The sequence below is a fragment of the Alternaria conjuncta genome, assembly GCF_024043145.1.
Source record: "Alternaria conjuncta strain BMP 0040 chromosome Unknown scaffold_5, whole genome shotgun sequence".
NCBI classification, from domain to species: Eukaryota; Fungi; Ascomycota; class Dothideomycetes; order Pleosporales; family Pleosporaceae; genus Alternaria; species Alternaria conjuncta.
In genome coordinates, this window is record NW_026250094.1 from 370,203 (window position 1) to 393,715 (window position 23,513).

The following is a 23,513-nucleotide window of genomic DNA, read 5'->3' on the forward strand; positions in this document are numbered from 1 at the left end:
TAGCGGTACCACTGCTCATCGGCGCATGGAGGCGTAAGCTAGTGCGACGCCTCGTAGAATCAAGCACACGGAAGAACGTTTCGTTGTCTTGGCGGGCTGACGTGGAGGGCCGCTTTAACCGAGACTGCAACCCCTGAGCCAAGTTAGGGGTCGCTGCAACGCATCGTTATTTGCCAGAGCGTCCGTCTCCGATAGAGTGCCGTTTCACACCTGAGCGGTAACAATGTCTTGCGTGTCTTGACAATCGCGCGGCAAACTTGCCAAGGCCTCACCGCGCATGCAGCTGGGTATACAGAAAGAACACGTCTTGTTACCCGGATGAATCTCTCCCTGTGTTCGCGCCCTTCTCGTGATAACCCGATTGCATTCTCGTAGAATTGCTGCGCTACTTGGAAGAACGTATTTCCACTGTCACGATAAGTCAACTAATCATGAGTCAAAATTTGAGATACGCCTTCAGCGCCTCTGTCATTGCACTCCACCTGCCTTGCCCATCGTAGCGTGTGGCAACTGCTCGAAGCCGCCACCGAGGACCGCAGGCAGCGTGCTTGCCGTACCTGGCGATGTCTTCGCCCATGATACCCCAATCGAGAAGCCGGACGCGTGCTCAGGAGCGATGACATTGTCATTGGCCTGACACAAGTTGGTTAGCAAATATCGGCATGCATGGCTGTTTGCCGGATCGAAGAGCCTTACATCAACAAGCAACCAATGTAGCTTCTCCTGCAGATACGTTCCAACAACATTCTCATCCATACTGCGCAGTTCCCCCATTCGCATCCGGTCTTCCAGGGCTGCCGTCAATGCAACTACGCCATTCGTCTGCATCTCGGTCTTCTCCTGGCCAACCGCGTTCTGGAAACCTGCATATCCAACGAACCCAGGCTCTGACATCCATGCCTGAGTATTCGCAGGTCCGGCGTTGATGTTCATTTTCGCGTCCAAGAAGACGAGGACCTTGGAAACACCTCCAGGCCCCATGTGTTGTGCGCGTATGACGGCGGAGTACTGGTACCGGACATCGCTGCTCTGCGGACTGGCGACATGCTGTTCAGCGCGTGCGGTCTCCCACGAGAACCGTGACGTTGCATTCCCCCCGTACAGTGCGTTCACTCTACCAACCAGAGTGTCGGTTGCGGAGAGCCCGAGGAACTCAGGATACGTGGAGCCGAAGATTGTGTGATCGCGAACAGAGGCTGAGGTCCAAAAGTCGCCTGCTGCATTGCGATGAAATGGATAAAGAGCTGTCGACGTCAACGTCATTAAACATCGAGTAAGCGGTCCGTGATGCACTCACGCGTGTTTTCGTCCGCTTCTGAGTACGGTGCAGTCGCAAACGTCGGCCAAGGGTTGACGTGGCTTTCGACGAAGCTATCCGGATGAAGGTCTTGCCAGATAGCGAGCAGTCGGTCGACGTTACTACAATAGTCAACACCCCACTAGAGTAGGTTGCGCGGTACTTACGTATGAAGCAACCAGAAGATGGGATCAAATGCAGAGTACGCCGCATCGTACATATGACCTCCACGGCCAATGGCATTATGCAAAGTATCATGCACAGACTCCAGACTATTCGGGATGGCGCCCTGAGCATCCGTTTCCGCCATGCTGTTACTGACGTCGAGATAATTTGCTTGCATGCCCAGCATCTGGTAAGTCTGCTGCATGAGGTTCACCCGATTGCTGTCGAGAGATTTCGCTACAAGGTCGTTCTGGGATTTCGCATTTACGGCCATACTAGCAGGGTACCTCTTTGTTGAATTCCAGAGTATCCACGGTACACTCTTGAAGTCGTCAGCTGGCAAAGGATGGAAGCGGTATGCGTACAGCGGATTTGGAACAGACATTGTGGTCGTCGACTCCCCACTTGGAACTTCAATGTCGACCACTTCTTGTTGTACGATCGCGGGGAAGGAGCTCGTGTCTTTGGGCGGTACAGCAGCGGCGTCCCAATACGGCATTCGGAAGGTGCTTAGGGCATTGTACATTCTCTCTTTCGCTTCTCCCACCGGAAACTCCGAGATTGCTTGTTGAGCATTGGAGTAGAGCAGTTCCTTTTCAGAGTCAGTGAACCGGATAATTCGCAAGTCCCCTTCCATACTTCTATGAGGCCGAGATATGGTCTGTGCCAGGTGGGAAACAGGTTGCTGCCATGAGCACAGTAGCCGTTGCTTCCGTTCGGATGTTTGCCAACGTCATCCCATGGTATGTAAGGCCGGCCGTGTATACCTGGTGTCGATTAGCGTGTCGCTATCTGGTTACATGTTGCATATGATAGTGACAGAGCTTACCTGCGATCTGATAGTAAGAGAACTTGTCGTATTGACCTACGCTCTGCAGCCGCCGCAGTCCTAGCAGATAGACGTTCAACTGATCTTTGTTCCGCTCTAACTCTCGTATCTCTAATCGAGGATGTATGGTATCAATACCCAGTCCACGAACGCCAAGGATAGGATGTATTGAATTCGCTTGTCGTGTTTTACCGCCCTTCCTTGGAACGGCAGTTGAGCTTGCTGGGGCATACAACATGGAAACGCAAATAAACAACCAGAGCGCTCTGGCGAGCATCCTGAAAGCCGCCAAATATTGGCTAACGCAAGAAGCAAAGTGAGTTGTTGAGAGCGCGGACACTTTTGCGAGAGAGCAGCATCAAGTTCTGGGGGATTTGAGACGAGTACAAGACGAGCCTCCAAAAATGGCACAACGAAAACAATTGTGAGCTGATCCTACATTGACAGTATAAACGTTGCACACGCTGCTCATCAGCTTGTTCTTTAACTTGTTCTTTATCGTGCATATGTAGCTAAGCGTGATATGCTTACACTGGTGATCAAGCCTGTGTAGTACTCGACGCGTAAGGACTGAGTCGCAGCGAAACGGCTGACTGGTACAGGCTCAAGAAGCACGCAAAGTGCTAAACATAGTATGTAATCTCGTGGATTGAATACTAATACAGGGCAGTTTATAATAACACAAGCTCGGTGTGGGAATGAGAAAGCACCGCATTAATGTGTCAGATTTTTGGGCGTTCACTCATCTTGTTTATTCTACACGGCATATATGGCAAGCGGCTTCGCGATTAGAATCTCTGCAATATGCTCGTAACTGGATAGTCAAACCAGACCTATTCACCTAGTTTGTTGATGCGGCGTTAACTGGCTGCGGGTTAGCTGTACACCACGCTAGTCGTGACCTCAACACCGCCATGTTGCGACACTTTGCTGACGACCCAGACCACATTGGCCAAACACAACGTTGCACCTTCCTATTCAAGTTTCGGTGTGGCTTCAGCCATAAACTGAGTTGTAAAATTAGCAAGAGAATATCGCCTCTAGAATTGTGTATATGAAAACTCTCAAGCTGATAGTAAGCCATGGATATGCAAAGAGACGCCGTCGACTCCAAGTCATACAAAACGTAATAGTACAGCCACTAGAAAAGTACTCAACACACCAGGACACCGGCTAGTCCAGCTTCAAATCCATATTCGCGTACGCATACTATGCGTGGTCACCCTCACCAGTCTCGTCGTGATGCATTTCAGTCCCGTGAAAAGCATCGCCGAACGCCGAATCATCGACAAGGTCCAAGCCCAGGTTGTCATCGTGTCCATAGTCGGCCAGAGCGTCTCCAGCACTATCAATGTTGTCGAAACTTCCAAAGTCGGCGGTGTCGAACATGCTGCCTGCATCAGCGTCGATGTTGGATTGAGGCATCCCGCCGACATTGTTCGGGCGCTGGTTGTTGCTCATGTTTGGCTGCTGGACACCGCCGGCTGGCTGTTGGGCATTGCCTGACTGGTCGTTCATCGTCCAGTCATCAGTCTTGTCTCCTGCACCCGCCATGCCGGACATTTCTACATCCAGATCCAAAAGATCGGCTCCTACATCAAGGCTTGTATCCTGTTGATCGAATGCCGACGACTGGTTCATGTTGCCGTGTGGTACATTGGGTGTACCGGTGGCGGACTGCGATTGACTCGGTGGTTGCGATAGTCTAGGCAAGGACATGTTGCCGATAGGTGTGCCAGAAAGTGATCCCGACCCATATTGATCCAAGAGGTTCGCGGCAGAGTTGTCTTCCATTGAGCCCTGGTTGTTCATGCCATTCGATGTGCCGTTCGCTTGCTGTTGGGCTCCGTTGCCGTTCATCTGCGCTTTTGGAGGTGAGGGTTGTTGTACTTCAATAAAACCACCCTTGTCTACACAGACAACCGCCTTCTTCTCATCAAACTTGACACCCAGCGACTTCTCCAAATCTTGTACAACTCCTTCGACCGGGTTTGCGTCATCACCGTCGTCCTCGGTGGAGCGAGATAGATCTCGTAGTCGGCGTTCGGCTTTGATGTAGGTCCTGGTGCGCTTCAACTGTGCCACCTTCTTCGCGTGCTCGGCCTTCATCTTGTCAATTTCAGCCTGCTCATTCTTCGTGTACTCTGCTACGCGCTTCTCGAAGTCCTTGAGTTGGTCTGCGTCCAGCTTGTAGTAGTTCTTGATCTGGTAGTTGTCCTTTCCTGGCTCCACGTTCTCAGCTCCCGGGACGTCCAAGATGCCAGCAGTAAGAGGAGCAAGCTCTCCCATGAGGCCTAGGCCTAGATCAATCGGCGCGATCTTTCCAACAGCGTACGGCGATGAGAAGATCTCCTCCATCCACTCGTGATGCTGCTTGTAGCGCGACAAGCTGATCTCGCGCGGGGTGAGGAAATCGAAAGCATCTTGTGTCGCGTTCTCCTCCTCTTCGAGCGTGTTGTCCGGCGCAAGCGCGCCTGCAGCGGGTTGACGGGGTTGAGGTTGTGTCGGCAAGCGCTGGCGTTTGGCTGGCGGAGGTTGTGCAGGATATTGCCTGCCTGGGTACATGGGGTTGTAGCCCTGTGGCTGAGGGCCTCTCATCGCCTGGTGTCCAAACTCGACTTTTGGCCAATTCGCCTGGTCGACTAGCATGAATTCCTTGCGCATCAACGGTCCGGCTTGCTGGAGTTGAGCGCGCATCTGGAACTGAGCCTGGACCTCTCGTGGGACGGGTATTTGGGCGGCGGGCATTCTGCTTTGTGGATCTGCGGGCTTGTAGTGTACAAGCCAGAGATTGGGATCGATGTTTCCAGGACCTGCGGCGATTCGATAGCGATGGCGCGCGTGTACGGCATATGGTTCGCCGGGGTAGTGGTAGCCACTGTTGTGGACAAGGACTTGGAGAGTCTATAGGGTGTTAGGCATTGCGCGCAAATGACGCCTTGGTATACATACGTATCCGCGCACGTTCATATCGTATGCGGTCTCAGCATCAGCCCAAACCATGCCGTCCGAGGCGAACATGGTGCCCATGCGCGGGGGCTGCCATGTGAGGATGACAGTGCCATCTTGGGGAGGGGCGGCAAGGTAGGTCCACGCGACGGGGGACGTGTCGCGCACGATCTGCGGGCCTTTGATGAGGTACTCGAGGGCTTGCGGAGCTTGGAGGCCCGGCAGAGTAGGGAAGCGGTACGAGGATATCAGGTGCACATGGGGAAGGAGGTGGTTCGGCACCTGCGCACTCGGGTCGGGGGCATGGTAGGCTTGGTTCATGCCGTACATGATGGCGGAGATGATGCGACGGGATTGCCGCGTCGGTCGGGTCGGTTTGGGTGGTGATGCAGCGGGCGCGAAAGCTGGGGTTGGTTGATGTCTGGAATCTTTGGCGCGTTGGGACCGCGCGACTGCCAAGATGTCGTCGTAAGCGGTTAGCGCGGTACTCGGCTCCTACGAACACATGTTCGACTGCACGACCACGGTGTACACAAAGGTGCTATTTTTCTGTATGTTAGTGAAAGATTTATGGCGCATAGTTTCAGAGGGGACTTGCTTCGTACGCATTAATCAGCATCGTCGAGGATGTTCCCCTTTGCAGCCGGTCGCGAGCACCTGAAAGATCCTATCTCGACCTTCCTGTATCATCGGAGCGCTGAAGTCAGCTTCGAGCACTATGTCTACTGCCTTCTATTGGAAGTATTTTTGCGTAATGCTCTGGTTTTGACCTTTACCTGGGTACTCATTCTGCACAGTTGTGGAAGGGTGATTTCGAAGGTTCAATACCAACACTAAAATCAACCAACTATCGGGCATTGATGATACGTCACTATGAATTACGCAGTGCCATGGTGTAGTCATATACAGCAAAACTGGATGCAAGGAGGGTAGGGAGGCCTTCTCTTGCGAAGCTATTCATGTTTCCTCTTCAACCTACCAATATATGGAAGTTGAGCCTTTGCAATGAGCCTACCCGCAACCTGCCTAGGTAATGTGACGTATCTTAGGATCACTCGGAGCTTCTCTTGTATGCGAGTAATTGTACACGTTCTTAGCAAAGCCATAAGCAGCTGCCCCATTAGTGATGAAAAGAACGAGTGAAATATTCGCGTGAATTATGTATCCCAATGAAAGATGCAGCTTTGACTGGCGGCATAATTTGCGAGTCAGCCCCACAAACTTGCATGGTGTTTTCGGCGTGAACGGCTAAGTCGATTGAGTGGGGGTAAAATGTCACCAGCCCACAACACGAATTTTGATCAGGCCTCGCTCACTCAGGGCGTCGAGCCATGGAATAACGCTATAAACGTTACAATTTGACGACTTTTCATCAATCACCGATCACCGATCACCGCTCATCGCCCGTTTGGGCGACGGTGAATTCTGCGATTCTCTTGGCAAAAGAGCAAAACCGGGCTTGTGGTTTAGTGGTATAATACTCCCTTAGCATGGGAGTGGTCCAGGGTTCGATTCCCTGCAAGTCCATCTTTTTGCGCTGCTGTACCGTTCCCTAGATGGGGGAGAGTGTGGAGGTGTGGTGAAGGTTTGGGATTTTTTGCGTTTTTTTGGTAAGAGGGGCAGCACGACTCGTCATTCCACGCAGATGATGCAGCTTCTTTGCCCATAAATTCGCCTCTGTGCTCATGTCTGCTGCCATAGTTTGACCATGTTCTTCTTTGGTAATTATTTTAGGGATTTTGGGCGTGTGGTGGTCGCAGGCAGCATTGGAGATTCCTCATCTCGACCAGCCCTTCCATGGCTTGGTAAAAGCACTGCGACAACAGCTGCGTCTTAACAGCGTGACAGATCAGTGTAGTGCATCAGTTTTGAGCACATGCAACAAGAGTGTGTAGACTTCAACATAATTACGACACTCCTACTTAGCAAACAACCCCATAGATCTACCCTTTGAGTCTTTTTAGCAGCTCTAAATCGGGGAAGATGTAATTGTACACACTCCTATGCAACAAAGTACAATCCCGCAAAGACGGTCTTAGTTCACCCTTCGCTCGCAACAATTGCTGTCCCTACTCGACTGTATGTCTGAAGGCATTAATCGTTATATGATCTGGCGAACCCAGTGGCAGGTCAGTGTTCAAAGCTTTGTTAATGCTACGTATGGCGCTCAACAAAGGAGAGGAAGACGCATCCTCAGCATCGCCAGCCGTACGCGAACGGAATTAGTAATTTGGATCATAGTCGTACACACCAGAAGGCTCCTTGAAGAGAAAGTCAAGCATGCCACGATGCATCTTTGTCTTCTCACTCAATCTCGGAGTTCTCGGCTCCGCACCAACATCCAAAAGCACCAAACCCCACTCTATCGCATGCCGTAATGTGTCAAGACTTATCATCTCAGGAGTACCTTCAATTTCCGCATGTGTGGCTTCCTCTCCATTCTTCTCTGCTGCTTCACTAGCGACTGTCCTAGCAACATTTTTAGCGATAGGCACAACCACATCGCGCAGTGTTTCAAGCACTGTCCTTTTGTTATCGCGCTTGAGCGTCTCCGATGGATCCTGTTCGTTGTCGTTGTCGTACCTATAGACGTATGCTTCCGGGGATGTACGTTTGCGAATACAGGTGAAAAGATAGCGCCAAGCGTGTAGTTGGGGCAGATTTGCTCGGAATTTCACTATAGACTCGGGTTTCCAGTCGTTGATGATCTGGTCAACCGAACTTAGAGCATCGCGGTCTGCTGCGCCTGATACAGGATATCTGGATTTGGATTTCCAATCGTTGACGACATTTTTCAACTCATCTTTGAAGGCGCCAGCATCGTCCGTCTTCCGCCTTTTTCGTGGTGGATCAAGAGTCTGTCCGAAGGCAAACTGTGCCCAAGTATCGCTCTCTTCTGGGGTATACGCGAGTTTGAAGTCGTCGACAATGGTGCCTTCTGGCTTCTTTATCTCATCGCCGTACATGCGGTCCAATCTGGCCAATTGATCATCGATGACTTTTCGCAATTTCTTTAGACTTGGGCGACCATCCGGGTTATATCGCAGACATTTCGAAACAATCTCGCACAGACCCACGCTGTATTCTTTGGGAAGCTCCCTCAGACGACTTGGAAAGATCCCTTCCTGCTGGCTGACATTTCCTTTCTTGAGTTCATCATTATACACCCAAGTTTTACATCTCTCATCGGCTTCGTCATAGAAGTCAGTACCTTTATAATGAGCGACCATAAGTGCCCAGGTTGTCATAGCTAGACTCCAGATATCCGACTTCTCCGAGACAGTCCATCTTTCCGGGAACCAATCCAATTCCTTGAGCGCGGAATGCTCTCGTTCCTGTCGAAAGATGAGTATCGAGAGAACGAGGAGATACAGATAACTTACTGGGGGCTGCATGCCGGGCGTACCGTCGTATCTTCTCTCGTCTGTACCCTTCTCACAGGCAATGTCAAAATCAGAAACAACAACGTTCGGATATGCAGGGTACTTGGTATTAGCGGCCTGCAGGAATATGTTCGCATCCTTGATATCGGAGTGCACAATTGCCCGCCATGTCTCTTCTCGGTCTTCGGGTGCTGCATTCGGTGATGAGCAGGTACCATCCCGCAACGCCAGTAGTGCCTCAGTCACTTGGCTGAGAAAGTACCAAATGAAGTGCTCGGGCACAGGTCTCTCTTCTTTCTTATGCCCGTCGTGGATGCGTGCGAGAGTCCCTAGTTCAGCAAACGACGTGTATATGTTGTACAGATGTCCTTCTAAAGCCTGGTTTCCTGTATGAGTACGGAGTGTTTTGGTAGATTTCCGGTGACTGTGGCCACGATATGGTATCATATGCGAACAATTGAGGGTACTAATCATCTGGTTCATATAAATCTCGTCCTCGGCGTCCTTCTTCTCTTTGTCTGATATTGCTTCCAGACATTTGACCGTGACGCGCTAGTGATAGGTTAGCACAGCTACCTGGCTATGTTTGTTAACCTTGACTCACATCCTCGATGACGCCAGTGCTGCTGGTACGAACACATAAGTATACGGACTTGCGAGGCATTGTTCCCTGGCTGAAACGCCGTTTGCCATCGTCGAGCCGAGTCTGGTGCAAAGTCATTGCAAACTTCCAACGACCGTCGTCATGACTGTAGAAGTCTTTTCTCTGGCCTGCCGTAGGACCCAAGAAGCGTTTGCGTTTAGGGTCATTCTGAAGGAAAAAGGTAGGCGACCGCTCACCGCTCGAGGCTTCCGATGACGCCACTGACGCATCATCGTTGTTGTCAGGCTGCTGTAATCCAGTTGGTACTGCTACTGCTACTACTGGAGGCGCTGGGTTAGGAGGAGCGGCTGGTGGAAGGGCTGGAGCAACAGCGCCTGGCGCAACTGCCGTTGCCGCAGGTTGTCGGCCGTTGTCTGTCTTGCCCAGCCAATGATTCCTCCTTGCGGTCCACAGCCTGTCGATACTCCCCCCTGTGTTTCTTCCGCGAAGGTCTTTTCTCCGGTTAGCGATGACCTTCCGCATAAACGAAAGGAACGCGTTCCTCGTCCTGTTGTTGGTAAATCCATCATAGAGTGCTGCATCATCGACATCTATGCTGAAGTATGTGTCAAAACCGTTAATGTTGTCTTCCACCCGAGGGCGCCGAGCGTTCGCCATTGCATGTAGAATGTGCTGGGTGCCTTGGAACGTTACGGGGGATTATGTGAGGATTTGCAAAACAGATTGCGCAAGCCTGCGCTCAAGTGAAATCGCATCTCCATTTCGACAAATAACGTCAAAGCCTCTTGTAATGCTTTGTTGATGGCCTTGAGGTGGTGGTTTGATGCAAAGACAATGGAACTGGGGATGCGGAAGCAAAGAAGGACTCTAGGGGTCTTTACTTAGTAAGACGCTTTGTCGCATTTGGCAAGAGTTCCTGTTTAGAAGTAAATTTCAACTTTTATTTTTCATGCAATTGATTTCGTTACCCTTTTAGCGTTCATATCTCCTGCTTCCACTCCTTGTTAAACGCCCGCCCAATAACCATTCTCCTCACCTCACTCGTTCCAGCACCGATCTCATACAACTTGGCATCCCTAAGTATTCTACCAACGGGCACTTCGTTCATGTATCCCATACCGCCCATCAACTGCACGGCATCAGCCGCGACCTCGCTCGCCCTCTCTGCCGCATACAGAATAGCGCCTGCGCAGTCCTGTGTCTTGATATCAGGACTAGCATGCGACTCATCCACAGCGCGGGCGACACTGTATGTGAAAGCTTGACTAGCCCGGTATTTCGTGTACATATCCGCCAGCTTCCCCTGCACAAGCTGGTTATGCGCAATCGGCATGCCGAACTGTTTCCGCTGGTGTGTATAAGGAAGGACGTTATCAAGCGACGCCTGCATGAGACCCAGCGGTCCCGCTGAGAGTACAAGGCGCTCAAGATCCAGGCCCTCCATCAAGACGCGGACGCCGCGGTTGATCTCTCCCAGAACGTTTTCCTTGGGGACAAAGACGTTTTCGAAGACGAGTTCGCCGGTGTTGGAGCCGCGCATACCCAGTTTGTCGAGTTTATTCGCGACGCTGAAGCCGGGGGTGGAGGTCTCGAGGATGAAGGCTGTGATGCCTTTGGAGGCGGCGTTGGGTTCGGTTTTGGCGTAGACGACTATTACGTGTGCGTCTGGGCCCTATCGAAAGCTTGTTAGTACACCGTCTTCCTTCTGACAGCCTTATATGTAGACGCGGCAAGAGAACGTACATTTGTAATCCACATCTTCGTGCCATTAAGCAAATACCCACCATCCACCTCCTTCGCCGTACTCTTCATGCTAACAACATCACTCCCCGCACTATGCTCGCTCATAGCCAACCCACCAATCTTCTCTCCACTGATCAAACCAGGCAGGAACTTCTTCTTCTGCTCCGCATTCCCGTTCAGCATCAACTGGTTGACGCACAATTGGCTGTGTGCCGCGTAACTCAGTCCTATGCTGCCGCTCGCCCGCGACAGCTCCTCCATGACGACACAGTGGGCTTGGTAGCCCATTGCCAGTCCGCCGAACTCCTCATCTGCGGTTATGCCTAGGAAACCCGCTTCGCCGAACTTCTGCCACATTTCGTTGGGGAACTCATTCTGTTTATCGGTGCGCGCGGCAACATCTTCAGGAATCTCGCGTTGGGCGAAGTCGCGCACCGATTCGCGGAGCTCGTCGAGGTCGGATTGCGAGGGGGGTGTGAAGGCTTTGGGGTGTTTGGTCGATGCGTGGCGGGCTGTGGTAGTGGAGAGGATGGCGGCACGAGGGACGCGTGTTTGCCGGATGCTGCGTGTGAAGAGGCGGGGGGCTAGGGAGGCCATTTTAATGATGTTGTAAACTGGAAATTGGAAGGTCGAATGAAAGTCGTCAAGAGAAGTGGTGAGATGTTTGACAATACCGTCTTGGGAGTTCGGTTTGCGACGGCTGATGGACCGAGGCACCTTCCTAACTGATGGATTGCGGAGGACCAGGGTCCGGGGAAGAGAGGAGCGGCGTAATTCCGCCCTCCATCCCCGTCTATGAACAGACAAGAGCACTACCAACAAGCCCTCAAAGGTCCTTGACACGCTTCATCGCCTTGTCATTACACTCGCCCACATCCAGCGCGACCAAAAATCTGCTCACAGCATTATACGCCGCAACCGTCGCCGTCAACTCCACAACCATGGTATCCTCCAACACGCCCTTGACCATCTCCGCAACCATATCTTCCACCTGCACACCCACAGTCATCTGATCTGTATAAACCATAACTGCATACTCCTCCTTGCTGAACCCCAACAGCCCCTCCCTCTCCACCATCCCATGTTTTGTAACAGGTAAATCAAAGATAGTCTGAAGAACTTCTTTGGACACGCCTGCTTTCAATGCTAGAGCAGCATGCACGTCCCATTCGTGGACTGCGTGGTTTAGTACTGCGATGCGGCTTATCGCGAGCTCTTTCAAGTTGGCTGGTAAACTGGTTTGCGTGCGGATCGCGCCGATGAATGAGTTCCAGCCGTCTGCTACCGCGGGGTTGTGTAGGAGCGCAAGGTCGAGTGGGATAAGCGGGCGCGGCTTTCGTCGCTCGGCGATACGCTCGTAAATTGGGCGGGCTTCTTCATTTGAGGGCTCGCTTGGGGCGTAGGGGACGCGCATCTTGGGTCGGAATGTAGTGCTGAGGGGTCGTACGTAGGTAGCAGATATGATGGGCCGGGTTTGAGAGTGGCTGAGCTTTGCTAGATGTGGGCGGAGGAACATTGGATGCAAGGAAGCAAGGAAAGAGGGAGACTATATATCACTCTTGTGCATATGCAGGGACTATCACGGATATACTTTCCGGTATACGGAATAGCAAGGCATGGCACTGGTGAGCAATGCTAGTTGTTCAGATAAGAGTGAGCAAGCCAGGTTTTTGAAATATCTTTCGATCAAAGATTCATTCATGCGTAATTTTCCGTAGATCCAACCATAACAAATATATACATATCCAACACCGCAAAAGACGAACTAATCTACAACCTGCTCTGCTCATCAAAGACATTCGGTAACCTAGGGATACCTTCCAATCTAGTTGTCTTCTTACCCGCTGGTGCGAGTGTGACATTGTATGTCAAGTCGAGCTTCGCCTTGGGGTCCTTGCTAGGCTCAAAGTCTAGCAGCAGATCGTCCTTGACGGCAAAGACAGTGTCGTTCGTGACCCACTGGTCGTCGCGGGGGTATAATTGTGTGATGAGCGGCTTGTAGTTCTCGGCTGAAACCATGAGATGGATGTGTGCGGGACGGAAGGGGTGGCGGTCGAGAGTCTTGAAGAGTTGGCCAGCGGCGCCTGTTGTGTGTTAGTCTTGCTCGTGCGATGTCTTCAGAGAACGACATACCATCGGTAGGAAGCGAGTACGCTGTGGGCTTGTAGCAGTAGTACCAGTACTCGCCCTTCTCGTTGGTGGTGAACTTTCCGCGCAGGTTGTTGGGCTCCTGGTTCTCGGGATCTTGGAAGTCGTACTTTCCGTTTGCGCTCGCTTGCCAGATGTCGATGACGGCGTTGGGGATGCCCTTCTTGGTGTCGAGATCCATAACTACACCGTGCATGAGAGTGGTTTGGCCATCGGGATGCGGGTTCCGGATGATGGTGTCGCCGAGGTCGCGGAATGGCGAGTGTGGTGACCAGAAGGGGCCGAGGATTGTGGAGGATGTGGGTGTCTCGCCAGACTCGTTGATGTGCTTGTGTGCAATCTCGTCGACCAATCTGGGTAGAAGTTAGTATGACGTTTGGTCTTGCTGAAGGTTTGACGACTTACGATTCTACACCTAGCACATCTGAAATACGATGCGCCTCGTTCCTGGTGGCTGTTGTGGTCTTGCCAATGGAGTTCACAAATCGCACGCCCTCAAACCACTCCTCGTTGGTAAGCTCGACCTCGCGAATGAAGTCGTGAAGATGTCTGATCAGCTTGCCCATGACAAAACGCGTCCGGTCTGGCACATTTGGTCCAATAGCGTTGATGACGGCGTCGGTGAAGTTAGGGTCGAAGCGGTGCGAGCCATTTTCCTGAACCTCAGGCGCTGTCTGTGTGTTTGGGTCCATTTTGAATGTGTATATAGGGAATCAAGGTACAAAGGGTATCAAAGGGCTGGTGAAGGGGAGTAGTACGGAATAGACATCATGCCTGGGAGGCAAGAGCTTAATAAATAGTAACTGAATTCTACCGCCCGCAGCCAACCGAACCGATACCGTTGACAATGGCCGTCTCTCTAGCCGCGGATCAGGCGAGACCTTGTCAGAGCTGTCTGGCGGCATGCTGTACCGGCTTTCAAGCGTACTATGAGCGCGAGGAGCTACAGTGCCGAAGGCTGCGCCAGGTCGCGACGGCTGCCCCGCCTCGCGCTGGGCGGGTTGGCGAATTAAAAGGGAGCCGATGTGGAAGAAGTCTTACCCGGCCTTTTTCCCTCGCAATTTAGCGTCATCAGCACTAATGCCCCGCCTTCGGCGCAGACCCCGGAAGTCTAGAGACGCGACGCGATGGCTGAATTATCGCAGAGTGGAGGGAGGATTCGGAATACATTCCAGAGTAACAGCTTTTGCTGCGAGCTGTTTGTTTACACCAAAGACACGTTCCGTGCAAGGAAGCAACCACCAACATGGTCAAGCATCACCTCATGATCGGCACTTGGACGCCGCCAGGTGTGATCATCACAGTCGCATTCGATGATGAAACATTGAAGCTGGAGTTGGTGAAGAAGACGGAGATCCCAGAGGATGAGCCCATAAGCTGGATGGCTTTCGACGTATGCGCGCAATTCCTGGACCTTGACGCGACCAACAATGGCTGATGACAAGGGAAACAGCACAAGAAAAAGAACATCTACGGCGCTTCTATGAAGAAATGGAGCTCGCACGAAGTCAAGAGCCCGAGTGAGATCGTGCATACAGGCAGCTTTCCCATGGGCGGACATCGTAAGCGACACACCATGAAAGCTCGATGCCATTACTGACAAGTTCAACAGCCAAAGCAAATGATGCCGACACCAAGACCCGTGCGATCTTCCTCCTTCCCGCTCAGAAGCCTCCATATGCCGTGTACTGTAATCCGTTCTACGACTATGCTGGCTACGGCAACATCTTCTCGGTCAACCCGGAAGGCCACATCAAAGAGAACATCCAGAACTTCGAGTACTGCGACAAGACTGCCATCCACGGTATGGTCTTCGATCCCTCAGAGACCTATCTCTACAGCGCGGATATGTGGGCAAATCGCGTCTGGTGCCATAAGAAGATAGACGATGAAGGAAGGCTGGAGACAGTAGGCTTCACTGAGGCTCCTGCGCCGAAAGACCACCCAAGGTGGGTAGAGATGCATCCATCGGGCAACTATCTGTATGCCTTGATGGAGGCAGGCAATCGGTTGTGCGAGTACGTGATTGATCCGCAGACCAAGCTGCCCGTCTACACGCACAAGACGTACCCATTGATTCCACCTGGTAAGTCAAACTCTTACTCCTGGCCATCCCAGTAGCTAACTATATCTCCCAGGTATCCCCAATGCAACCACTATGTACCGCTCCGACGTTTGCTTCCTCACCAAATCCTCAAACTACCTCTTCGCGACCTCTCGATCCAACTCCTTCTCCCTCACCGGTTACATTGCCGCATTCAAGATCGCTCCCTCAGGCGCCATTGAGCGACAAATCTGCCTCAATCCTACGCCGACCTCTGGTGGTCACTCGAATGCAGTATCGCCGTGTCCTTGGTCCGATGAGTGGCTAGCGCTTACGGATGATGAGAAGGGCGGCGTGGAGATCTATAGATGGCAGGACGAGTTTCTAGCAAGAGTTGCGAGGTTGGAGATCGGTGAGAAAGGCTTCGGTATGAATGCTATTTGGTACGACTAGACCGATACACAATACTTGGGCGTAGAGGATACGTGGGTAGCACCAAAAGAATTAGCATCACAAAAACTTCACCCTCAGCATGCCAGCATGATTTCTGGTGTGGGTGAGTCTGCATGCATTGATGGTCCTCCACGTCCCGAAGCGTAGCGTACACGCGTGGCAGCGGCGGGTCTGTGTTCAGCCTCGGAAGAATGAGGGGCAGCGGTACCGCCGTCGCCCGAACTAACGCCAGTCGGCAGATGTCGTCGGGGGAGCTCTTCCTTCCCCAACTTCGTCATGGCCTGCACGAGATAATTGGAGTAGTATAGTCGCAACCATCGAATCTAATCGTTTTCCAATCTTCCATTTCCACCCAGTCGTCTCTCATCTACTTGCGACACTTACACTGAAGTGCACAGCTACCCCACACAACAGATACAATGGCAGCCAAATCAACACCAGGCATTTTGTACGTGACGATGCAGCCCAAGGAGGGCTTGCCTGAAGCACAGTTTCACGATTGGTAAGTTGACCCCTCCGCAGTCGCATCCTTACTACCTCACGATCTCACCTGACACTTTTCCCTCCAAGGTACCAGAATGAACACGGTCCCAATCGTCTGCGCCTCCCGTTTTGCAACAATGGCTTCCGCTATCGCGCCACGGATCTCGAGAGCGCGCCTGAGTCTAAAGACAAGCCAGAATGGATGGCCATCTACGATTTCGACGAACTCGAGTGGCTCACTAGGGAACCGTACATGAAGCTTCGAAGCGCACCGGTGCAATCGCAACGAGAACGCGATACTATGAAGCAGATATTCGTCGACAGGCGATCCTACGATCTACTCGGTGAATGGAAGGGTGGAGACTTCAAGGACCTGCAGAAGGTTGAAAACGAGGGAGAGAAGAACGTCATGATTGCTGTGAGCTTTGCGCTGCATGAGGGCGCAGACAAGGAAGAGGAGCTGAAGAAGTGGTACGATGAGGAGCACGTACCTCTTCTGCAAAAGGTGCCCGGCTGGAGGAGGACGAGGAGATTCGTGACATCATACCTAGATCTGGAGAGCGGACACAAGACCGAGAAAGAGTACCTCGCGCTGCATGAGTACGCGCCGCAGAATGGGCTCGGAGGACCTGAGTTCAAGGCTGCTACTACGACGGAGTGGTGCGATAAGATCTACAAGGATGTCGTTAAAGACAGGAAGAGGAGGGTGTACGATCTCTACTACACCTTTGGTGCTGCACAGCGCGACCTCCAAAGTCTGGCGAGCAAAGACACAGTACCAGCAGAGAGTTCAGAGGGCATGGTCAAGACATATCCTGCGCACACCACACCAGAGAAGCGACCAGTAATCGAGAGCTTCGTCACAACAAAAGACGGTGTGCAACTGCCGTACCGCCTCGAAGGCTCCAGTGATCCCAACGCGCCTCTACTCGTCCTCTCAAATAGTATACTCGTCGACTACGGCATCTGGGACGACTTCGTAGCCGAGTTCACAAAAGCCACAAACAACAAGTACCGCGTCCTCCGATACAGCACCCGAGGCCGCAACACGCTTCCCTCGAACTCTACATCACCTGTCACAGTCCACACGCTTACAGACGACGTCATCGCCCTCCTCGACGCCCTCCGCGTCAAGGAAGCCTCCATCGTCGGTGTCTCCCTCGGCGGCGCAACAGCACTCAACGCAGGCCTCTCCTACCCGGACCGCATCTCCGCCTTCATAGGCTGCGACACCAACGCCTTCGCGCCCCCCTCTAACGCCAACGCCTGGAACGACCGCGTCGCCGTCGCCGAGAAAGAAGGTCTAACCGCCTCATCCGGCGAACCCATTGTCGGCGAAGAACTCGCAGAAGTGACAGTGCGCCGCTGGTTCGTAAAGGAGTCTTACGACGATGCGGAGCTAGCGAAGAAGATTCAGCGCGTCAAGGACATGGTCAAAACGAATTCGTTGGCTGGGTTTAGGGATTCGGTCAAGGCGCTGCATCAGTATGATATTAGGGAGAAGATGGCTGGATACAAGGGGAAAGGTGCGTTCTTGGTGGGTGCGGGGGATGGGGTGCTGCCTAAGACTATGAAGGAGAACATGGCGGATAAGTTGGGGGGTGGGGTTGAGCTTAAGGTTGTTGAGGGGGCGGGCCATTTGCCCATGGTGGAGAGGCCGGCGGAGGTTGCGCAGTTTGTTGCGAAGTTTTTGGAGGGTTAGACGTGTGTTGCTTGGAGTCTTGAGGATAGTGAGATCTGCTCATCTACACCGTATCATGCAGAAGACGGTAGTGTCCTGAGTAAGCTGTGGCCTTTGCATATCGATCTATACTGCTTCAGTTCATTGAGATCCCCAGGGCCAGCTAACCGCAAACAGACTAGCCCGATAGAGCCACCGAGACATGAAACATATATCCCCGACTCAATCATCCGCAATTTACGCATCTCTCTTTCTATCACTGCGTTCTTTTCTCAAGACACTTCCACTTATTTCCAAAGCAGTAAGACCCTCACTCTGCGAGTATCTCCAGCCTGTCACCAACAAGTCCTATTACAGGTACTACCTAGGTTCCCAAGGTCGTGGAAGCCAGTATGTCGGGCCGCATTCAACACGGCCGCATCGGCAAATACACTTATCCAGATAAAAGGGCTTTTCCCACTCTTGATAAGCCATACTTCTTCAAACCTACCGCGGACAACCGGCGTTTACGCCCTTACAACAAGACACGTTATGTGTTCAACTTCTCCCAATGGGAAGGCAAAACTGTTCATGAGTTGGCCTTCGACGAGCGAGACCGCGGTGGTCTCGACTTCCTCTTTTTCATCGTTAGCGACAAGTTCGATTTGGCGCGTCGCCCCGACCTCATCATTGCACTGCGCTCCCTTCAATATAGCTATTATAACAATTATCTCTTCCCGACATTCACTACGGGGCTCACCAAACGAGGATTCAAGAGGGGGTTGAGAAAAGGAGCGGTATATGAGTGTGCAATGTATCCCAAGAGCATTAATCCCCATCTACAGTGGAATCTATCGTACGAAAAAACACCGTTCGACCACTTCATCGAATTGTCAGAACCTCACAAGATACATCGATGGACGCGTAAAAAGCCGGATGTTACCTTCGATGCGGAGCCACTCGCTGCACTGCGGCCTGAAGGCGCAGACCTGGAACAAAGGAGTGCATGGGACGCGTACCCGATACGTCTAACTTTCTATGGAGTCCCGACCCGAATTGAACGCTTGTTCATCGATGACCCAGAGAAGAAGGCGACCTACCTCACCGTATCACCCGCCGGAATTCAAGGACACGATATTGAAGATAAGTTTATCAATCTCACCATGAAGCTTGATGAGGAAGGCAGAGAGCCTGGTTGGGCAGAAAGTATGCTAGGCCTTCCTTTCCACTTCTCAGGAGCTCTTTGCAGTACAGATACCGTCGACTTGGTGGACACAAATTTTGAAAAGGTGGATGACGAGTTCGATATCAAAAGCGGGCTTCGCTTTGAACTAAGAGGTACTGTTGGTACTGTTGATGATGGAAAAGTATCTGTCAAGCCAGACTGGATGGATCCACGGCTCTTGGAAGATCAGAGAAATCGCGAAACGATGCACATGACTTTAAATGAGGGTGTTCAAGTCCCAGTTGTTGGAGAGAAGTATCTGATCAAGGGTATCATTCCGCCGCCAGACCGCGACAGGTGGGAGCGGCGTCTATTCGATTGGAAACAAGCTACGCTACCGGACGGAGTTTGGAAGGCTTTCGTATTTGATCGCATTGCGGAGTAGACTATCATCGCATCATTCCCTACATTGCTCTTTTCGCCTTTGTCGATGCCAACTGTTTAGTGGAGGAGTTACGGACAACATCGAGTCTTTGTCCTATGTTTCGCATTTGGAAAGTCATGTCCATCCGCAAATCAACTGCCGCTTTCGTATGTGTTCCTCCGACTCTTACGGAACAAAGGCGGGCTGCTGTCTAGGACTCTTTGCCCGGCGACTCTCGAGGTCTAAAACTTTGTCTCTGCTCCCTTACTATACAACCACATCTCTTTCGCACATATCGAACTACTCCTCCACTTGTTCAACCTGCACAAAGCCCTCTCTTCGACAGTGATCGAATATGTCAGACCGGGTCCAGCATGGCCGCATCGAGAAGTCTCCGGGCAAACCACGCCAGTATGATCGGTCCCTACAAAAGAAAGCGTTTGCACGACACAAGCAAGGGTATAACTTCCGCCCTACGGAGGAGAACAGGCGTAGAGTTCCTGAGAATAAAGATCGATACTTCTTCAACTTCAGCAAGTGGGATGGCTCCTCGATTAAAGACCTCGCCCATGACTGGTCTGGAGAGAGCTTTCTGGCTGACTTCGTGCTTGGCGAGAAGTTCGATCTGGAGGGTCGACCCGACCTCATCACGGCTTTCCGCTCTTTAGATATTGACTTCTATAACGACGACTCGGATGTTGGACAGAAAGTACTAGAACGAGGGTTTACGCGAACCGTGAGAGGGGGCTCACACTTCTATTCTAGCCGTCTCGCCGAAGTTTCTAGAGTACTGCTGTCTTGTGATGAGACGAAGTATGATCAGTTCATTCATGTCACTCATCCCCCGTCTGAGCATTGGACTGTAACGAAGACTGCTTCATTCGGAGGCGACGAAGAGACACCAGACGTAACCCTCGACACCGTGACATTCGACAACACGATTTTCAGTAAGCTCGATGATGCGGAGCGAGAAGAGTTGGCACGATTCCCGGTGCATATCTCTTTCCACGGCATGCCGATTAGGTTAGAACGGCTCTTCATCGACAAGCCAGACAAGAAAGCGACATACTTGACTATAGCGCCGCTAGGCTTCGACAGCAGCTCGACTAACCGACATCCCCATTATCTCACAATGCGTCTCAACGAAGAAGGCCAAGACGACGACTGGGCAGAGAAACTTCTCGGTATACCTCATCACTTCTTCGGGGTCTACGTCAACAGCGAAACGGAGGACCTTACTTGCGCCCACATCAAGCCTATACAAGCAAGTGAAATTGAGGCTGGGTTCCGCTTTGAAGCGCATGGTAACGTCGTGTATTCGTGTGAGGGCTATGCTTTTATTGACCTCTATTGGGAATCGTACTCGATGTTTCAAAAGTATGGATCTGAAAAGCGGCATGTACCACTCGGGGGTCTAATTCTGGAATATTCGGAAGAAGAATTGGATCTTCTAGATGGTCCAAGTCACATTCGTGGGACACTTACGACACAGGATAACGAGTCTTTCATTTCTAAGGGATTGCGCCTCGAGTGTGCGACATGGAGATGCTGTGCTTTCGAACCCGAGAGCGCAACATGAAGATTGGGTTCTTGTAGCGCACTGAACTATCATTATTACCGTATCAATATAAACACTTACCTTTCTATACTACACCCTACCCTCTATCTTCCCTGCCATCCAACCAACTCGTACAATTCACACACCTCTTCGCCTTCTCGCTAATATACTTTCTGCAAAACCGACACTTTACCTGCTTCTTGACGATGTTATCCCCACTACCCCTCGAATAGGCCAGCGCCACGACCCAAAGCGCCAACGCAACGACCAAGAACCTGACAATCTTGTCCAAGAACTCGCCGTAGGCTAGCACCACGGCGCCGTCGTCAACAGCCTGCTTAGGGGTGTTGTAGCCATTGGATATGGTGGTGTTGTAGTTGGGTCCGGATTGCAGGATGGCGAATTTGGCGTCGAGGTTGCGGGAGAGGAAGGGGAGGAGCGAGATGATCGGGAGGATGATGGAGGAGACGAGGGAGTTTGCGACGGCGGTGAAGGCGGCTGCGAGGCTGGGTTACGAGTTAGCATGGTTAATTTACGTGTATTTTATTATAGAAATGTACATACATCAGTCCAACGGCTACTTCGAGCACGTTGTCGCGTAGGGCGAAGTTGCTGAAGCTGTCCCAAGCACTGGCGGTTCGCCTGCGGATTCCTTGTTCTGCATCGCGGAGGGTTTGGTGTGTGTTTTCATCTAAGCGCGGCATGATAGTGCTATAGGGTGTTGAAATGGTAGGGTAAGGTGTCACGATGTGTAAGGATGTGGTGCATGGGTGGTGAAAGCTGGAGTCGCGTCTCAGGTGACGACGTCATGCCGACCGACGCGTAGTGCGCGTAACCTTGGAAGGTTCGCACTAAGCACCAGATCAGGCTTGTACGAGCACGCCCACGGTCACATTGGCATCTTTGAAGCATACAATTGCCATCGGATATGTTCAGCAGCGTTGACTGTAATGAACATCCCCCCTTCGTTGGTAGTTGTGGCGATGTGATCATCTCCACTCCAACGCCTCCCGAAACCCAGTCTACTCCACGCGTAAGCTTCCCCAGGCTGTGGTCCACTTAGCGAGACGCCAGATAGATCGGCTTTCCTTATTATCATTGCCCTGCGTCGCAGACAGCCAGGCGGCTGCAGCGCTGCGCACGACATATCCAGATCCTCCGACATGACGACGTCTTGCACATCATGCCATGCACACGGCGAACACCACATCCTTCACGATCTCGATCGCGAACAGGCGTCGCACACCCAACCTCACATTTATCTTATCCAGCCACCAATCCGCGCCGTGGGTCTCCGAATGCCGACCCCACAGAGTCGGCCCTTCTACACAGGAAGCCACTCTCCTCCCGAAGACAGGCCACATGCCCAACCCACACCCCACCCCACCGTCGTAACGAGGAAACCACCAAAAAAGATTTAGACCCCGCCTGTCGCAATCACAATCACGCCAGGCAGCCTCATGATTCAGTACCATCGTCAACTATGCCGACCCCGGATCAAAGCACTCCGCCGCCTATCTCGCGCCGCGTGACCCTGTGCGGCACGCCATAGTAGGATCGCCGTCCTATCTGTAAGGGTCAAAAGGGTACATCGTCCAAAACGCAGGGTCTTGCCATCCGAAGTGGATGGAAAAGCGTGGACATGACAAGTGGTCACGATACATCAGGTCATGTTGTATCAACTTTGGGAAAGGTAAGCTGTGTACATGTGTAGATCTCTTCGCGTAAAGCACACCAAAAAAAGATGCGCGGTGCAAAATACCCTTTTCCTGCGATAATGTCGGCACGCTGCGCTTCGTGAATGGAGGAAGTGAGGGGTAAAGAATCCGAAAATGTGGTTGGTGAAGCAGCTGGATATATGCCGGTAGATGTTTCTTGGGCACACTTTCTCATGCAACATGCGCAGTGCACGAGGCTGCATGCAAGATACAGAACAAAGCGGTATGGCTAGTCCTTCTTGGAGTAATGGCAGACGAAAATCACGACTTGGTCTGCTGCAGGCAATCGTGAGGCTGAACGGAAGACGAGGAAGAAAAAAAAATCGAGTTGGCTGGTACGATAAGATTATCTTCGCCTCTGTAGCGGTGGTGCCGGGAGACCCGATTATTCCTGCTGTGACAGTCGCCGCGGAGGTTTTTCGGATGGTTTAGGGTTGGAGCGGTAAGCGCGCGAAAGAGGGATGTTCGCTGCTGGCGTGTGGAGGGGTAATTTGGGCGCTGTTGGTGGTTTTTCGCTATCGTGGGTTATGCGGCGTGAGGTCACGGTACTGCACGCTTGTCTCTTAGTCTGCAGTAGTCGCGTTTTCGGGTGGGGGATGGTTGCGTGTGCTCGACTCAGTATATCGCCGACGGAGGTTGTCAATGGAAGGGGTTGGCCCGTTGCGTTTGATGAGGTCGTCATAGCAATATCACCGAGCCAAGTGCGAAGGAGGGGATGAAGCTTGAAGATATTATGAAGTGGAATTTGTTTGTTGTTCGATCGCTATCATGCTGCCGCGGCACGCAATGCAGTACAGTATGTGTAAATGCTCAAGAAAACACCGCCCAATGCGTGTAACCATAAAAATGCAAGCCCGTGGTATACCAAAAACGCCTTCCAATGCTGTGTG

The 23,513-nt window shown here is 52.0% G+C and overlaps 11 protein-coding genes and 1 non-coding gene across 12 annotated transcripts; 5 read left to right on the plus strand and 7 right to left on the minus strand.

The window, feature by feature from the left end:
- Positions 1 to 468: 468 nt before the first annotated feature.
- J4E85_003794 (uncharacterized protein) lies at positions 469 to 2,099 on the minus strand (the record flags this gene model as incomplete). Its single annotated transcript, XM_051468060.1, has 3 exons — positions 469 to 1,244; positions 1,298 to 1,419; positions 1,465 to 2,099. 3 exons carry the CDS (start codon positions 2,097 to 2,099, stop codon positions 469 to 471), a joined length of 1,533 nt encoding a protein of 510 aa, XP_051327652.1.
- A 1,401-nt stretch (positions 2,100 to 3,500) lies between these two features.
- Positions 3,501 to 5,570, minus strand: J4E85_003795 (uncharacterized protein; the record flags this gene model as incomplete). The annotated part of the gene is made up of 2 exons (XM_051468061.1): positions 3,501 to 5,195; positions 5,244 to 5,570. The coding sequence occupies 2 exons, from the start codon at positions 5,568 to 5,570 to the stop codon at positions 3,501 to 3,503; spliced, it is 2,022 nt and encodes a 673-aa protein (XP_051327653.1).
- A 1,125-nt stretch (positions 5,571 to 6,695) lies between these two features.
- On the plus strand, positions 6,696 to 6,767 carry J4E85_003796. The gene has a single exon. It is a non-coding gene; the product is annotated as a tRNA-Ala (tRNA).
- A 695-nt stretch (positions 6,768 to 7,462) lies between these two features.
- On the minus strand, positions 7,463 to 9,884 carry J4E85_003797 (uncharacterized protein; the record flags this gene model as incomplete). Its single annotated transcript, XM_051468062.1, has 3 exons — positions 7,463 to 8,575; positions 8,624 to 9,175; positions 9,228 to 9,884. The coding sequence occupies 3 exons, from the start codon at positions 9,882 to 9,884 to the stop codon at positions 7,463 to 7,465; spliced, it is 2,322 nt and encodes a 773-aa protein (XP_051327654.1).
- Positions 9,885 to 10,206: 322 nt separating this feature from the next.
- J4E85_003798 (uncharacterized protein) lies at positions 10,207 to 11,567 on the minus strand (the record flags this gene model as incomplete). The annotated part of the gene is made up of 2 exons (XM_051468063.1): positions 10,207 to 10,899; positions 10,971 to 11,567. 2 exons carry the CDS (start codon positions 11,565 to 11,567, stop codon positions 10,207 to 10,209), a joined length of 1,290 nt encoding a protein of 429 aa, XP_051327655.1.
- A 229-nt stretch (positions 11,568 to 11,796) lies between these two features.
- On the minus strand, positions 11,797 to 12,486 carry J4E85_003799 (uncharacterized protein; the record flags this gene model as incomplete). Its single annotated transcript, XM_051468064.1, has 1 exon — positions 11,797 to 12,486. The coding sequence occupies one exon, from the start codon at positions 12,484 to 12,486 to the stop codon at positions 11,797 to 11,799; it is 690 nt and encodes a 229-aa protein (XP_051327656.1).
- Positions 12,487 to 12,740: 254 nt separating this feature from the next.
- J4E85_003800 (uncharacterized protein) lies at positions 12,741 to 13,810 on the minus strand (the record flags this gene model as incomplete). Its single annotated transcript, XM_051468065.1, has 3 exons — positions 12,741 to 13,054; positions 13,104 to 13,471; positions 13,524 to 13,810. 3 exons carry the CDS (start codon positions 13,808 to 13,810, stop codon positions 12,741 to 12,743), a joined length of 969 nt encoding a protein of 322 aa, XP_051327657.1.
- Positions 13,811 to 14,364: 554 nt separating this feature from the next.
- On the plus strand, positions 14,365 to 15,615 carry J4E85_003801 (uncharacterized protein; the record flags this gene model as incomplete). Its single annotated transcript, XM_051468066.1, has 4 exons — positions 14,365 to 14,511; positions 14,572 to 14,680; positions 14,731 to 15,204; positions 15,257 to 15,615. 4 exons carry the CDS (start codon positions 14,365 to 14,367, stop codon positions 15,613 to 15,615), a joined length of 1,089 nt encoding a protein of 362 aa, XP_051327658.1.
- A 419-nt stretch (positions 15,616 to 16,034) lies between these two features.
- J4E85_003802 (uncharacterized protein) lies at positions 16,035 to 17,800 on the plus strand (the record flags this gene model as incomplete). Its single annotated transcript, XM_051468067.1, has 2 exons — positions 16,035 to 16,117; positions 16,186 to 17,800. 2 exons carry the CDS (start codon positions 16,035 to 16,037, stop codon positions 17,798 to 17,800), a joined length of 1,698 nt encoding a protein of 565 aa, XP_051327659.1.
- Positions 17,801 to 18,171: 371 nt separating this feature from the next.
- Positions 18,172 to 19,368, plus strand: J4E85_003803 (uncharacterized protein; the record flags this gene model as incomplete). The annotated part of the gene is made up of 2 exons (XM_051468068.1): positions 18,172 to 18,555; positions 18,604 to 19,368. 2 exons carry the CDS (start codon positions 18,172 to 18,174, stop codon positions 19,366 to 19,368), a joined length of 1,149 nt encoding a protein of 382 aa, XP_051327660.1.
- Positions 19,369 to 19,702: 334 nt separating this feature from the next.
- On the plus strand, positions 19,703 to 20,765 carry J4E85_003804 (uncharacterized protein; the record flags this gene model as incomplete). Its single annotated transcript, XM_051468069.1, has 2 exons — positions 19,703 to 20,667; positions 20,726 to 20,765. The coding sequence occupies 2 exons, from the start codon at positions 19,703 to 19,705 to the stop codon at positions 20,763 to 20,765; spliced, it is 1,005 nt and encodes a 334-aa protein (XP_051327661.1).
- Positions 20,766 to 21,002: 237 nt separating this feature from the next.
- Positions 21,003 to 21,609, minus strand: J4E85_003805 (uncharacterized protein; the record flags this gene model as incomplete). Its single annotated transcript, XM_051468070.1, has 2 exons — positions 21,003 to 21,411; positions 21,470 to 21,609. 2 exons carry the CDS (start codon positions 21,607 to 21,609, stop codon positions 21,003 to 21,005), a joined length of 549 nt encoding a protein of 182 aa, XP_051327662.1.
- Positions 21,610 to 23,513: the final 1,904 nt, after the last annotated feature.